General features: G+C 35.2%; 3 protein-coding genes across 5 annotated transcripts; 2 read left to right on the top strand and 1 right to left on the bottom strand.

The window, feature by feature from the left end:
- Positions 1-292: 292 nt before the first annotated feature.
- On the top strand, positions 293-5,310 carry LOC136350414 (solute carrier organic anion transporter family member 74D-like). Of its 2 annotated transcripts, none has more exons than XM_066302066.1 (7): positions 293-881; positions 943-1,371; positions 1,533-1,835; positions 1,885-2,245; positions 4,523-4,861; positions 4,921-5,024; positions 5,077-5,310. In XM_066302066.1, exons 1-7 carry the CDS (start codon positions 602-604, stop codon positions 5,292-5,294), a joined length of 2,034 nt encoding a protein of 677 aa, XP_066158163.1. In that variant the 5' UTR covers positions 293-601; the 3' UTR covers positions 5,295-5,310. The 2 variants fall into 2 exon arrangements, with proteins under 2 accessions (XP_066158163.1, XP_066158162.1); XM_066302065.1 differs by having other exon boundaries at positions 295-893.
- Positions 5,311-5,343: 33 nt separating this feature from the next.
- Positions 5,344-8,961, bottom strand: LOC136350413 (solute carrier organic anion transporter family member 2A1-like). The gene is made up of 8 exons (XM_066302064.1): positions 8,640-8,961; positions 8,394-8,588; positions 8,144-8,338; positions 7,477-7,575; positions 7,263-7,421; positions 6,509-7,023; positions 6,189-6,459; positions 5,344-6,130 (listed from the first exon to the last, which is right to left on the bottom strand). Exons 1-8 carry the CDS (start codon positions 8,911-8,913, stop codon positions 5,433-5,435), a joined length of 2,406 nt encoding a protein of 801 aa, XP_066158161.1. The 5' UTR covers positions 8,914-8,961; the 3' UTR covers positions 5,344-5,432.
- Positions 8,962-11,799: 2,838 nt separating this feature from the next.
- On the top strand, positions 11,800-13,784 carry LOC136350758 (uncharacterized). Of its 2 annotated transcripts, none has more exons than XM_066302804.1 (3): positions 11,800-11,967; positions 13,073-13,416; positions 13,471-13,784. In XM_066302804.1, the coding sequence occupies exons 2-3, from the start codon at positions 13,099-13,101 to the stop codon at positions 13,489-13,491; spliced, it is 339 nt and encodes a 112-aa protein (XP_066158901.1). In that variant the 5' UTR covers positions 11,800-11,967; positions 13,073-13,098; the 3' UTR covers positions 13,492-13,784. The 2 variants fall into 2 exon arrangements, with proteins under 2 accessions (XP_066158901.1, XP_066158902.1); XM_066302805.1 differs by having other exon boundaries at positions 11,953-11,967; positions 13,076-13,416.
- The last annotated feature ends 23 nt before the right edge of the window (positions 13,785-13,807 follow it).

Raw genomic sequence — 13,807 nt, 5'->3', positions numbered from 1 at the left:
AACGGTGTTGATGCGAGAAGACGCAAGTTTATCTCCTCTGTTTGCCATTCAGCAATTATAACTAGTCACATGATTAAAGAACTGCTACCCCTATTTATTTGCCTCGAATGACTCTAATTCTGAAAAATGCAAATATTGAGTTAAGTCCTTCAAAGTGGCCCATTGATCTGCTAGAGCGGTCGCATAATAAAAGCTCATTTAAGGTTCCCAACTTATCAATTTTGCTCTAAAGATTAATCCATAGAGTCTAATTTTAAACTTGGCAATTGGATAATAGAGCATATGGTATTATTTGTGAAACGATGCTGTGCATGGCAGAAGCAAACAGAAGTGAGTGCGAAATGGTGCGAGGCTAAACTAATTTTTTTTTTTTATTTTCAACCTTATTTTAAAATGTCTTTAGAGTTGACGAAGCCCTACATCAAATAGAATTAATCCTTTTCTGCGGCATTGTTTCCTTATCTCACTTATTTATTCGCTAATTAGTCTAGTATCATGATAGTATTTCAGTGTGCAACTACTGGGCTCTTTCGCCCATAGATTGTTAGTTTTCAAAAAAAATGCAATTACCAAAATAACCAAGTCATAAACCATCAATGACATGGATATTGTCATGTTAGACGTGGACAAAAAAAAGCTCTCAGAGGAGGCAAGTGTCTTCTTACCAAACGGTGATCGGTTGGCAGTGTCAAGAGAAATAAGTATAAACGCAAAAGAGACTTCTTGTGGATTATGGTGTTTAAAAGGAAGTTGGTTGCAAACTTTTGCAAACAAAAAAGCCTATGTCATTTTGTACGGACTTCTAGGGTGCATATTTTCAGCTTCTTTTGCTTACTTCAATGGGACTATTACCACCTTGGAAAAAAGATTCAAAATACCGAGTAGGACCACAGGTACGCTTTCAGCATTCAAACTCTAACATTTGCTAACTCAATTTTTAAGGCGTTATATCGGTAGGCAATGATCTGAGTCAGCTACTAATGTCAGTCATACTTAGCTATTACACTGGCAGAGGCCACAGGCCTAGATGGATGGCTTTGGGAATGTACACAGTAGTGCTGTTTTGCATTATGACAGCTATGCCTCACTTTTTATATGGGGCTGGTCTAGATGCTTTGTCTCTCACAGAGGAGTATCAAACTCACAATAATTACTCCGCGGAACTTATTCTTAATCAACAAAAGAAGTTTCTATGTGCCAATAATACCAGAAAAGACGTACATTGTGAGAGGGAAAGTGGTAACTATTTCCCTCAGCTGATTTTGTTTACGGCCCAATTCATATCAGGGATCGGGGGGTCCCTATATTACACATTAGGGGTGTCTTACATGGACGATAATATTAAGAGATCCAAAACACCCGCTTTGTTCAGTAAGTATGTGATATGATCTGAAGATTATTTATATTACTATCTCTCAAAGGTGACGATTTGATATGGCGATATAATAATAAGCCAAGTTAAATATTTAATATTTCAAACTGTATTGTCACGAAGCTACTTTCAGTAAATGCAATTGTTATGCTACTTTCAGGCTTCTCCTACTTCATAAGAATGTTAGGTCCAGCAATTGGACATGGCCTAGCCTCTGTTTGCCTCAAAATATACATAGCCCCCACCTTAACCCCAACGATAGGCATCAAAGACCCCAGATGGTTAGGGGCTTGGTGGTTAGGGTGGATCATATTAGCCCTAATTCTCTTTGTGTTTGCTTCGCTGCTAGCCTTGTTCCCTAAAACTTTACCTAGGGCCGCCATCAGGAAAGAAATTAAGAGGCAGGTTTCTAGGCTATCGAATAAACCTATGGAAGCTGAACCTCCTTTACCTTCATTTAAAGGTAGATAACATGAAATACTTTTCCTTTGACGAAAACATCATGGTTTTAGATATGATTAAAACCTTCAGAAGACTGGCCTCAAACCGCACTTTAATGCTAAACAACTTCGCAGCGGTATTCTACTTCTTAGGTTACATGCCCTATTGGATTTTCCTGCCAAAATACATAGAAACTCAATATAGACAATCAGCCTCAGCTTCCAGTCTCATAACTGGCAGTGCTGGATTAGTGTTCTCAGCCATAGGAATTTTGCTATCTGGGCTGGTTATCTCAAAATTCAAACCGAGGGCCCGGTACTTGGCTGCTTGGAATGTTATAGTAGGAGCTATATCGGTTTTAGGGATTGTCTCATATGCTTATTTGGGATGTGCTGATAATGACAATAGAGCACCTTTGTTGCCAAATGGAGAGTAGGTATTTATTGTTTTGTACAGAGTGTTCAGAAATTGGAGCGTAATAATTAAAGGGCAAATTCTACGTTGAAAGATATAAGTCCATATAGTCTTATACAGGGCGTCCACTTAACTGCCTCGCAGACTCCTATGAGTTTATTGGCGATTTCATAAAAAAAAAATAAATTATAGAGATTTATATGAGGCTAATGGAGGCAAATTTGAAAATTACTGACAGCTCTACTTTGGACCTTTTTTATGAGGCAATGCAAGTGCTTAAACATTTTTTTAAACGTCGAAACTCGAGTCACTGCATCTCAGTATAAAAAAAATCTGAGAAGTAACACAACCTCAAGAGAGGATTCTATCATGTTAAAAAAAATGCAAGTGAAGCGATTCAAAAAATTACACTTTAAAAAGTATCACTTTTTTGAGACACCCTGTAGAGTTGCCACTATTTTTAAAATCTATCTTCATTAACCTCGTGTATATTCTCATAATTGTTTTTTTTTTATGAAATCGCAAATAAACTCGAAGGAGTCCAAGGGGTTCTTAAGTGGACATCCCATATAGGTCCGAAAACGCTTTGTTAGTAAAGATATAGGATGTTAGATTGTTTTTTTTTTTTTATTTGTAGTTCCAATTTCAAGTGGTACGAGCACATTATGCTCTTCCTAAACATGGATAGATTTTTTTTTAATTTGCATTCCTCTCCCGGTTTTCAGCAAAACGATGCTATTTGCGTTGTCTTTAAATCTCTCGCCATATAAAAATAATTAAAACAACATATTAGAGCAAAAAAATAAATAAACATGTACATGGATGACATTTCAAACTCCATATCAAGATTTTTGAGGTCGAAATTTGCAGCCAAAAAATGTTCTAACTTTGCAGATTTTTTGTGTTTTTTCCCTTTTAACGCAATTATAAATAAAGAAGAAATTTTGTCTTATAAACATAAATTTATAGTGATAAATTAAAATATTTTCAGTTAAAGCCTTCTATAGGGACGCAGAACACTATTTGTTTACAAGCCCATATATATTTGGCTTCTCATAGTTAATTATTGTTCCTTTTGTGTTAATTATATTGTGCTCAATGAATAAACTTGTTTAATACCAAATTACTCAAAATCGTTAAATATTTTGCGAATCATGAAATATGAAACTGACTCTATATGTTCAGGATCTTCTTTCTTCAATCGCAATTTTTTCCGACACTATCAATATTAGGGATAAAGCTTATTTAACAAACCAGTGTTAGTTTTTACCTAGGATATATTTCACTTATAAAAATATGCATTTGATTTGCCACCATTTTTACGCATATACAGGGTGTTTCCTAACTACATGTCAAAAATTTAAAGGCGTAATTCTCGATTGATTTTGAGTCAAAAATATCTAATAAACATATGTCCGCAAATACCTTGCTTCCAAGATACAGGGTGTTGAAATGTGACAAGAAAAAGAGATTTTATTTTCAAAATGACTAAATTTGGTTGTTTGAATTTTAGAAAAGACAATTCCGGGGGTTCCGAGGTTCTCTTCAATACGTCTTAAGATTTCTTCCTCCACTTCTGGTGTTCGACGTGTTATTGGCTTTCCTCCTCCTGGAGTTTTCATAAGAGATCCTATATCACAAAGACGTTGAAAAAGGTTTTTAAAGGTTTGGTGGTTGGGAGCTTGGTGGTTTGGAAACCTTTCTATGTAAATGCGCTTCGCTGCCAAACACTTACCATCAGCAAGGCCGTAAACAAAAACCATATTGGCCATTTCTTGATTAGTGTAATTAGGAATTTGAAAAATTTTCAAAACTGAGGTATAATCTGATTTTTGGGACACAGAACTAAATTCTTTCACTTTGGAGAGTAAAACATCAAAATAACACTGACTATCTTGTTTATAGTAGTGGAAGTAGCAAAAAAAACTAACAATAAACAAGTTAGTAAATACCACCAAACCTTTAGAAACCTTTAAAACCTTTTTCAACGTCTTTCAGTCAACACCCTGTATCTTGGAAACAAGGCATTTGCGGACATATGTTTATTAGACATTTTTGACTCAAAATCAATCGAGGATTACGCGTTTAAATTTTTTACACGTAGTTAGGAAACACCCTGTATACTCGGCATAATGCGCCTACCTATTAAAATATAGCCCAAACCATCCGACATCATTTTTTTCTCAATCCAACTAAATTTTTTGGAAAAATATAACGCTGTAATTCAGTGTGGGTCACTCTGTATATCCGACTTTGAGCGATTAATCATCTAAGGTAATACAACCAAATTTCTAGACTGAATCCAATTTCCAAATGCAACTTGAACTGCCACTGCGACTATGTGAAGTACAATCCAGTTTGTTCTGCTGATGGCAGTACCACCTTTGTGTCCGCTTGCCATGCTGGGTGCAAGAAGGTGTTAGATGTGAATGGTACTGAGGGTTTCGGAGACTGTACTTGTATAAGAAACCAGGCAAAAAATGTAACAGATTCCATTGAAATGATTGACTATGTGAAGACTGGAAGTTGTCCCGTGAATTGCTTGAATCAGTTCTATATGTTCTTGTGTGTTTTGTGTATTTTGAAGTTTAGTGGAGCCACAGGGAGAGCTGCCAATTTCCTAGTAACTGTAAGGTAAGTTTTTATCTTACAACACTAGAACGTAGATATTTAAAGTCTGCAAAAAAATTTAGATGTGTGGAAGAAAAAGATAAATCCGTCGCCATGGGATTTGGGCTTATGCTAATGAGCCTATGCGCTTTCGTTCCTTCTCCAATTTTGTTTGGAATTATTATGGGTACCTGCAGAACAAGTTCCAGTATTCCATACTAAATCACTCTTGATTTTAGACAAAGCCTGTTTGGTCTGGGGAAAAACATGCAGTGGAAACGGCAATTGCTGGCTATACAATGGGGAAACACTTAGGTACACTGTGAACTTTACTGCAGCAGCTTTTGTCTTAATTGGGACCATTTTTGATGGTGGAGTATGCTATTATGTGAAAAACTTGCAGATATTTGATGAAGAAATTGAACTTGATGAAGACATTGGCACAACAATAAATTGAATTTTGTTAGTCACAATGCGTTTTTTAAGAGACAGACTACAGGCGAAAATATTAATTACATACATATATACTTTATTAAATTTAAAAACTAATTTGTCCGTATAAAATTGTTCGGTAATTTCAAGCGTAGAAAATTGCTCAAAAATCTGTTTCTACAATATTATTTTTCATATTTCTTAATTTCCCAGTTGGCTGCCTCACACTTTCAATGGATGAAGGTATTTCTTGACTGCTGTCAAGCTTGTTTTCCAAATTCTTAACCTTCTGTAATCTCTGTAAACTTGAAAAATCACTATCATGGTCATCCCCCACTGTGTTTGCTATAGCTGAAAGGGAGGAGTCCGTTAGGGCTGAGTTGGTGTTTGAAGTCCTTGAGGTGGATTTGGCAAGCTTCATATTAGCCCGTAGTGGTGGTACCAAGTCTCCCTCGCTAAGGTAAGAATTTATCCTATCACTCCTACTCGACCTGCTTCCAGAAGTGTTCAATCTGCCCTCACTTTGATGCATCCCTTCAGTAGGGCTGTGATGTAAAGCCATTTGCTCCTCATTATCTTCAGGTTCTTCGTTTCGTCTGCTGTTGACACTGATGGTAGGGTCATTATTATAAATATTACGAGTATTATTGTTAGTTCTTCTCATGAAGTTCAAGCCCGAATCCGATTCCCTTCGGGAGTTGCAATTCTTGTAAAGTTCAATTTGGCGTATAAAAGGCAGCAACGCAATAGTAGTCAAAACTGCCAGGATTTTGAAGCATATTGTGACGATTGAGATGAATAAGGCAAAATTATCTGAGTAGAACTGGCACGTCTTCTTTCCCCATATTTCGCAGAAATTGTCTGAAAGATTGCGAGTGTTTTAGATAGTGTTACTTAATGTAGTTCGTTACCAACCTACCGGCAATAACATCATAAATAGCTCTAACAGGCAGATAAGGAATTAAAGTTAATAACGTCAAGGATAATCCTAGGGTTAAGGCCTTGTCCTTGCTGGCAACTGCTCTTAGGTTTATGATTAAAGAGGTAATATATGTAGTGCCCAATAGGGCCGATGAAACCACTGCATGTACTTGAGCTAAAGCCCAAAATATCGAACAGTTATCTGTATCGCACGAGCCATCTGAAGCTGTGTTAATTCCATTTAAACCACAAGTACAGTTTTCGTATATCTTAAAAAGACCGTCTAAGTCAAAATTTAAAGCTAACATAAAAATTTACCTTTAACGAAGAATCGTATGAGGTACACCCCGCCCAGCAAGGAGAGAAATGAGTCTCCCCATTCAGACAAATAGGATGAAACGGGCCATCATAGGAACATCCACAATTCCAACTGCAATATGGCACGCTAAGCCTTCCTCCAAAATCATTCTTCAGTTGACTAGTACATGTAAAAAACCGAGTCGCAGCAAAAGTTATTAAAACTGCTACGAACGATTTGATGTTCCAATAAATTAAGTATTTGGGCTTGGGCTTCAACTTGGCAATCACTAAGCCAGCAGCTACATAAGATACAGCAATCAAAGGCTGCTTCAGCAAGTTGGTGCTAATTTGCATCAAAGTAGTATCACTATAACCTGAAGCGTCGTTGTACTTGGAAACATGGTATTTCACCTGATTGAAGTCCTTTTCTTTGATGTTGAAATTTATTATGGCTGATTGCATGAACATCATCGCTGTTATGTTGAGTAGAACGATTTTGTTTTTGAGCAGGCGAAACAAACTTTTGAAGAAACCTAAAATACATTTAAAATTGAATTATTTCAAATCCTAAAGTTAATATTTTAAAGATTTTAAGGCTAAATTTAAAGAAATTTTTGTCTTCAGCAATTTTCATAATTCTTCAGAGGTGTCTAATACTAAAGGTTTTAAGATTTTCTTTCTCTCATGGTGTTAGTCTTTTAACAAGTAACTTCAGGGGCTTAAAAGGGGCAAAATTTCTACCATTTTTGTTGAGATACTCTGGTATTCTTACCGTCAGTATCAGATTTGAATTTATCACTAACAATATTTCCTGCTGCAATACTTAATAAACTGTTAACGGATTTCCTTAGAAGAGTGTTGGGCATCACCTTAGGGAACATCGCTATCAATATACCTGCTATAACTAGAAAGGACGCAACTAGCAGCCAAACTGAAGAATAAAATTATTAGTTCTAATGTCTAATTTGTTTCTAAAGGACTGTTACCTATGGATACAAATATGTTCTTCCTGGAATATATGTAGGGCATCCAGGCGCTATAAATTCCAGACTGCTTTCCCATTCTCAGTGATGCAAAAATTAAAGCTATAGACAAAAGAAATTTCTTTAGAAATTATAGCGAGTTTTGTTTTGTTTATATTAAAACAGTTCGTTAAGATTATTTTTTTAATATACCACCACTTTTTATAGTAAAAATTCGTCAAATAAATAATCTTGCATAACTCTACAGGGTGTTTCAAATTTCATTACACTCGTGAGAATTTTTCTTTTTTAAGTAGTTTTGTAGTTTTCACCATTTTGAAGATAACAATAGTTATAATGAAAAGAATTTTTTTTTTACAAATTTGAAAATCTAAAAGTTCACCCGAATAAGCCAGTTTGGAAGATGAAAAATATTTTCACTTATTATTATATACTTTTATTACTACTCGTATATATATGTATATGAAAAATATATATTATAAATATGAAGGTATGTAAGTTCACTTGTGGAAAACATTCGGAACTTTTTATATTTTCCCCCATCCTCATATTTTTTTTATATCTTTCAAAAATAGAAATTTACACTTTATGCGATGTTTCTTCGATTTAAGTGCTCATTGTACAATTACTTTCGACAAGGATTCTTTGTCCTCTTTTTACTAATACCTACCAATATAAATAGGGCTTTGATTTGGAGATGTATTATCATCAATGTAAGTTACTCCATGAGCAACAAAGGACACAGTATAGAGAGCATAAACCACCTGATATAAAATAAGAATCACAAAAGCTATTATTTGGTTGTTGATATTGATTGAAAGGTTCGTCAATTGTGCACTTTTTTGGATTCGACATAATACTGGCCCTAAAACACGTAGATGCAAAGCCACCACTAATAATACTCTTAAAAATCCTAGTACCATTTACTGTATCTAAGTCAGTTTCTTCTTGCCTAAAAGGCTGGTAAATCTCCGGGATTGCCAGAATAATGCAGGAAATTCCAAGGTATATTGTCAAAGCTCCAAGCCAATTGGGCCTATGCATGCGATTTCCCCAATATGCCAGAAAGAGGGCAAACAATCCGACAAATATTTCATTAATATAGATTAGCCAATCTACAAATTGACCTATAAGTTTATTGTGACTCATATTAACTAGTGACTTACCCACTGTGTCCTGAGGTATATCATAATGTTTACTCCATATTTGGGAAGTTCCCCTAAAATATTTAACAACAATCCCACTCAAAAGTCCTGCAACTGTGAGTACTCCCAAAAAACACCTTGGTTTAGCGTACTTCTCCAAGTTAAGCTTTTGAGCCAAACATGGCAAAGCACTGCAGCCACAATCGACGTCATTTCTGTAGTCACCTAGAGGAGCTACAAAGCTTCCCTCATCACCTGTGGAATCTGTTCTTAAGAGATCTGTTGGGTGGACCATTTTTCATTTTAACGTACTAGGTCACCATAAGACTATTATTATTTTTATTTCACGCGAGTAATCTTTATCAGATAAAAGAAAGATAAGAGCGTTAAGCTAGGTCTTATCCTTATCAGTTGCTTATTTCAATAAATGTGAGGTCTTAGTACCGACAGGGTGATTCATAATCCTACAAACACCCACGATAATAGGTATTTTCTTCGAATGAGATATCTAATTGCTAATTTTTGAGATGGCTATTACGGCGGAACGAACTTTCTGGCGTAATGTAAGCAATTAGCATTGTAAAGCTACAGTCCCAAATCCCCATCTCTAAGATATCGACGGTTTCCGACTTAAAAACTAATTACATAAATATTGTCCATTAATACCATCGATTAAGAGGAAGCCCGTAGTTTCTAAAACGGAAGCTTCAAACTTTGGCACAAGGAAGTTTTTAAAGTGTCTTGGAAACTTTTCTATTCGTTGCTAGGTATTAGCGTAGAAACTATACCTTCGGACGTCTTTCTATGAGCCAGAGCGAAATTGATCGATTTAGAATAGCTATTATAAGAAGACAACAGGGTCGGCTAGGGACTCTTCTCTAAATGACCCATTTCATGCCTGAACTTCACATAGTCTTCATCTACAGCTAAACTGGTTTGAACATATCTTCTCTTCAAACTTCCGTCATGCACCATTATCTGTTCTCTTAGCAAATTTGCAAAATTCGGATCACTCCATCCCTGCTAAATGTTATACGCGGAACTAAAGGTATAAGAGAGTTTCCTTTATGCAGCCTGCCTAACTACCGTATTAAGGAAATTTAGGTAGAGGCAATTAAATAATCCCTTCAAAGCTGAACTTAGACGAATACCTCTGGGAGTATGTTAAAATTTGAGATGGAACACAGGGAACAAAAATTAAACTAGAATAGTGCTCTTATTAATTTGTTCTTCATCGAGCCAAGTTCGAATTCGCTTATTTCTTAAGGGCATATTTTGTAGGGTAAGAAAATAAGGGATTTTGCTAGTTGGAAAAGACGAAGAGTTGCCAGGAGCTGTTTCCGACGCGAGAGTTGCCTATGATACTTACTTCGATATGTAACAGATGAAAAACTATTGTAGAAATTCAAAAAGATGGAGAGGACTAGAGTAGGTCAATTGCGAATTCTTTTGCTTCTAGACGCCAGATTCTGGAAATCTGCTTCTAGATTCTATAAAATGTTTATGAATATTTTTCCATTCTGCAAAATTTTCTGATATTTTAAAACATATTTGCAAAATAATATACTCGTTTTTGTTAAATGGGAATTCGTGGTTCAGGGTAACTTCAGGAATAATGTGTAGTAATTTCTTGTTCATTTCCATTTATATATCTTCACGAGATTTTTTCCCCAAACGGTTCCATGTTTATTTGTTCCAACCCCTGTACTAATAGGAAAATCTGAATTTGTAAAGTAGTAAAAGTTATCTCTGTATAGATTTATATGTACAATGTTGTTACCCCCCTTATTTTCCAGTGACAGAAAATCGATTCTTCACTTTTCCTCACTTTTCATTAACGATACACAGATGTCGATACTAAATGGTTTTCCACTTTTAACGTTAGATAGCGTTTATGAAGTAAATAAGTTGATTCAGATTCCTCGCAATTAATATATATATTATTATCGTAAGTTGAGTTGTGACTTAATAGTAATTAATTGAAGACTTGTTCTCTTTCGTTTCTATATAAGTATGCAGCAACATTAAAGATTTCAATATGAAAAATATTTAACTCTTCTGAAGAGAACCGATGCTTACGTCTAACAAGTCTGATATGAACATCTGTTGAGATTCTTATTCCATTTATGGGCATAATCCTCAAATTTGGTGCTTATTTATGATTTCATCATTTGCCGGCACTTTAAATACATAAAATGGTTTATTATGATGCCTTGGCGTCACAATTTCGTTTTTTCTCTTTTATAAGATTGATTTAAAATCAAACGTAGAACATTATCATGCAGCTTACAAGTGCTTTGTTGGCAATAAATATTATTATTATATCTTCAAGATGTTGAATACCCTGGCAGCTTGCGAGGAATAGCCAAAACACATAATGTATATGTATATAGGATGTTTATGTAGTAAGAGGCACTCTCGAGAATGAAAGTTCATGAAAGCATATCAAGTATCATGAATAGTACGAAAGCTTTGTTGGAAGTTGAGCTTAGTGAAGTCTTCAATTTACTCGAAGTCAATAAAAATTCTTAAAATATTCTTTGTATGACTTTAGGCATATATGTACATATGTAATTATTACACGTACTATATGCAAAATTAATGTCATAAACACTCAGAAACAAAGAGGTTCTAGAAAAATGTTCCTAATTGCATATCTAGCGTGAAATCTTCACTTTAATCTGCGACACAAACCTCGAGAGACTTAACCGATCCCAAATGCACAATGTCAGTCGGCTTCATAATTTGACAAAGACATTTTTTACATATCCCATGAGTGTCATATCTACAATAGCTTATGATTATCCAATTTGCTGATAGTTATTACCCCAAAACATCAGTTCCAACTACTTTATTTTCGTTCCATTAAAAATAACGTAATAACAACAATTTTCTTGTCCTAATGAAAACAAAGATTTTTGAAATTATTATGAAACAAATGATAGAAAGATCCGGGAAAAACTCTGTCACTCTTTGATTCGTACAATCTGGGACTCAGAGAGAAGGATAGATACATAACGTGATCCATTCGGATTCAAAAACAATCTTGTATTTCATATATTGACGTCCTTATCTAGTCTTCGTCTTGATATATGTATTTGTACTCTGTTTTACTTGTGGAAGGCGAATAACCTACATTCCTTCAGGGCTATCTCTTTATTAACTAGAATATCCCCTTTAATTAGCGCTAAAACAATTGGCAATGGAATGTTTCGATTGTGCACCAGTTAGGGAATTCCGGATATAACCGGTTTTTAGAAGTGCTGTTATAATTCTTATTTAAGGGACGTGACCGTCAAAATATTCAAGGGCATTTAAAAACAACTTTGAATTAAATTTTCAGAGAATCGTAAGTAATAAATATGTAAAACCCTATATCATTGGATTCAGCTTAAAGGGGACTATCCGATGAGCATATAAAATACATGTGTCCATATACAAGAATTTAAACTTGGATTTCTATATAAAACTCGAAAAATAGTAGGAAAAGTCATGACTCTAACGAAATTCCTCGAAAATCACATAAGAACAATTTCTTTTTTTATGTTAATAAATATTTGAAATACGATACAAGGGAGGTCATTAAACGTACTTAAAGAAGCTTCTTTCGACATTTTTTATGAGTGTCGTATCTGAAATAGCTTTGAGAGTCTAACCAGACGATGTATACTTTCTTAGAATGTCTTTAAAACTTACCGAAATATTTTCCATTAGAAGGTAGATTCAGTTTCTCTTGAATTATTCCAATTATAGAGTGGACCAAATTTCTACGCTGTATGTATCCAGCTCGCTTGGCATCAAGTCAATCAGTATAACGATATATATTAATAATAGGATTATTAAAATTCCTATCATAAAATTATTTGTTATTGTTTATCTGATCCGCTGTACTCCTGGTAACATTACTAGCAAAATAATAGATGAAAATAATGAAGGTGATCAACATTTTTCTTCAACTTGTTTTATGAAAACAATCTTGTTGGAAAAATTACCAGATGGTTGAAAAATCAGTTTTTAAAGCTCACCACCCTACATCTCTGTTTACATATAAGAAATTCGTTAATATAATGACACGACAATATTTCTTATAAATGTCGTAGAATTCGAGAGGATTAATTATGTAATGAATTATTTAAAAAAGAGTCGAACTTAATTCATAACGGAACAAATTGCCCTTATCTTCCATTTCGATTATGCAAACTGATATTTTATTTTTAAAAATAAAAAAAAAATCAGTGTGAGGAATAGAATCTATGTTGCCCTCTCGTATCAGGGAACCCTTGAAGCGATTTTAGACATTATTAGTAAGGATATGTCCTGATATATATATGGTATACTAAAAATCTAGAAAAGTAAATTGAACATAACGGAAACTAACTAATTTTTTGGCGATTCTAACGGCTATAATGCATCTATAACAACCTCTCGACAATTTTTCCATGCGCATGTTTCAGTAGTGAGTCTTCTGTAACTGGAAAGAATGTCGTCTGGATGCAACCAAGAAGTTATTAGAATGAACGCGCGGGGAAAGCTAAGCGCCGTTCAGCAGCTCTCAATTTCAAAGCTCATCAGCTTCGAAGAAAAGTCGTCTCACTTAGGAAGCGACGCCCAATCAGTGCTTGCTCGTAAATTTGTACATAGAGTTCAACATCTCTCAAGGTTGTGGAGAAAGACGATATTGCCCACTTCCCTCGCTTTGGGGCATACCAAAAAGGGAGCCCCTTTTTTAGTTCGTTCAGCAAAAGGAACTCTCCGAGGTGCTTTCCAATACTCCTGTAAACTGAAGGCCTTCTCACCGGTGAGTAAGCGTACTGTTCTGCATCTCAAGGTAATTGTTAATGGCATGCCGTAGGCTAAACAACAAATGCCATGACGACGAGACTTATTCTTCGACTCGAAAAGAGAAACAGCAGGATATTGTATCATGACCAGTCTCTGTTGACTGGCCACTGACGCTTTCGGCAACATCAGCATCTATCTGATATACTTCCATGAGTGCCTGAACGGAGGACAAGCAACCTGATATCCAAGGATGCACCCCTCGGCCTTGATCTCTGAGGACTATACGTAAAAAAGAACCGTTTTATATTTCCCGCTTTCTTCATGAACTCATACCTAGTTTTTGTTGCTTTGAAGATCGCAAATGCCATCTCAAGCTAAATTAAACTTCGTTTCATTTAATCTAAAAA

Source organism: Euwallacea fornicatus, chromosome 3, assembly GCF_040115645.1.
Source record: "Euwallacea fornicatus isolate EFF26 chromosome 3, ASM4011564v1, whole genome shotgun sequence".
NCBI lineage: Eukaryota > Metazoa > Arthropoda > Insecta > Coleoptera > Curculionidae > Euwallacea > Euwallacea fornicatus.
This window is presented reverse-complemented; position numbering and strand designations above follow the sequence as displayed.

Coding starts and splice junctions, on each gene's coding strand:
- LOC136350414 (XM_066302065.1), top strand. CDS start 602: ATGGATATTGTCATGTTAGACGTGGACAAAAAAAAGCTCTCAGAGGAG. Junction 1,372..1,532: donor CAAAACACCCGCTTTGTTCA/GTAAGTATGTGA, acceptor TGCTACTTTCAG/GCTTCTCCTACTTCATAAGA. Junction 4,862..4,920: donor AATTTCCTAGTAACTGTAAG/GTAAGTTTTTAT, acceptor AAAAAAATTTAG/ATGTGTGGAAGAAAAAGATA.
- LOC136350413 (XM_066302064.1), bottom strand. CDS start 8,913: ATGGTCCACCCAACAGATCTCTTAAGAACAGATTCCACAGGTGATGAG. Junction 8,339..8,393: donor TGACTTAGATACAGTAAATG/GTACTAGGATTT, acceptor TACGTGTTTTAG/GGCCAGTATTATGTCGAATC. Junction 6,460..6,508: donor CATACGATTCTTCGTTAAAG/GTAAATTTTTAT, acceptor GGTCTTTTTAAG/ATATACGAAAACTGTACTTG.
- LOC136350758 (XM_066302804.1), top strand. CDS start 13,099: ATGTCGTCTGGATGCAACCAAGAAGTTATTAGAATGAACGCGCGGGGA. Junction 13,417..13,470: donor AACTGAAGGCCTTCTCACCG/GTGAGTAAGCGT, acceptor GGCATGCCGTAG/GCTAAACAACAAATGCCATG.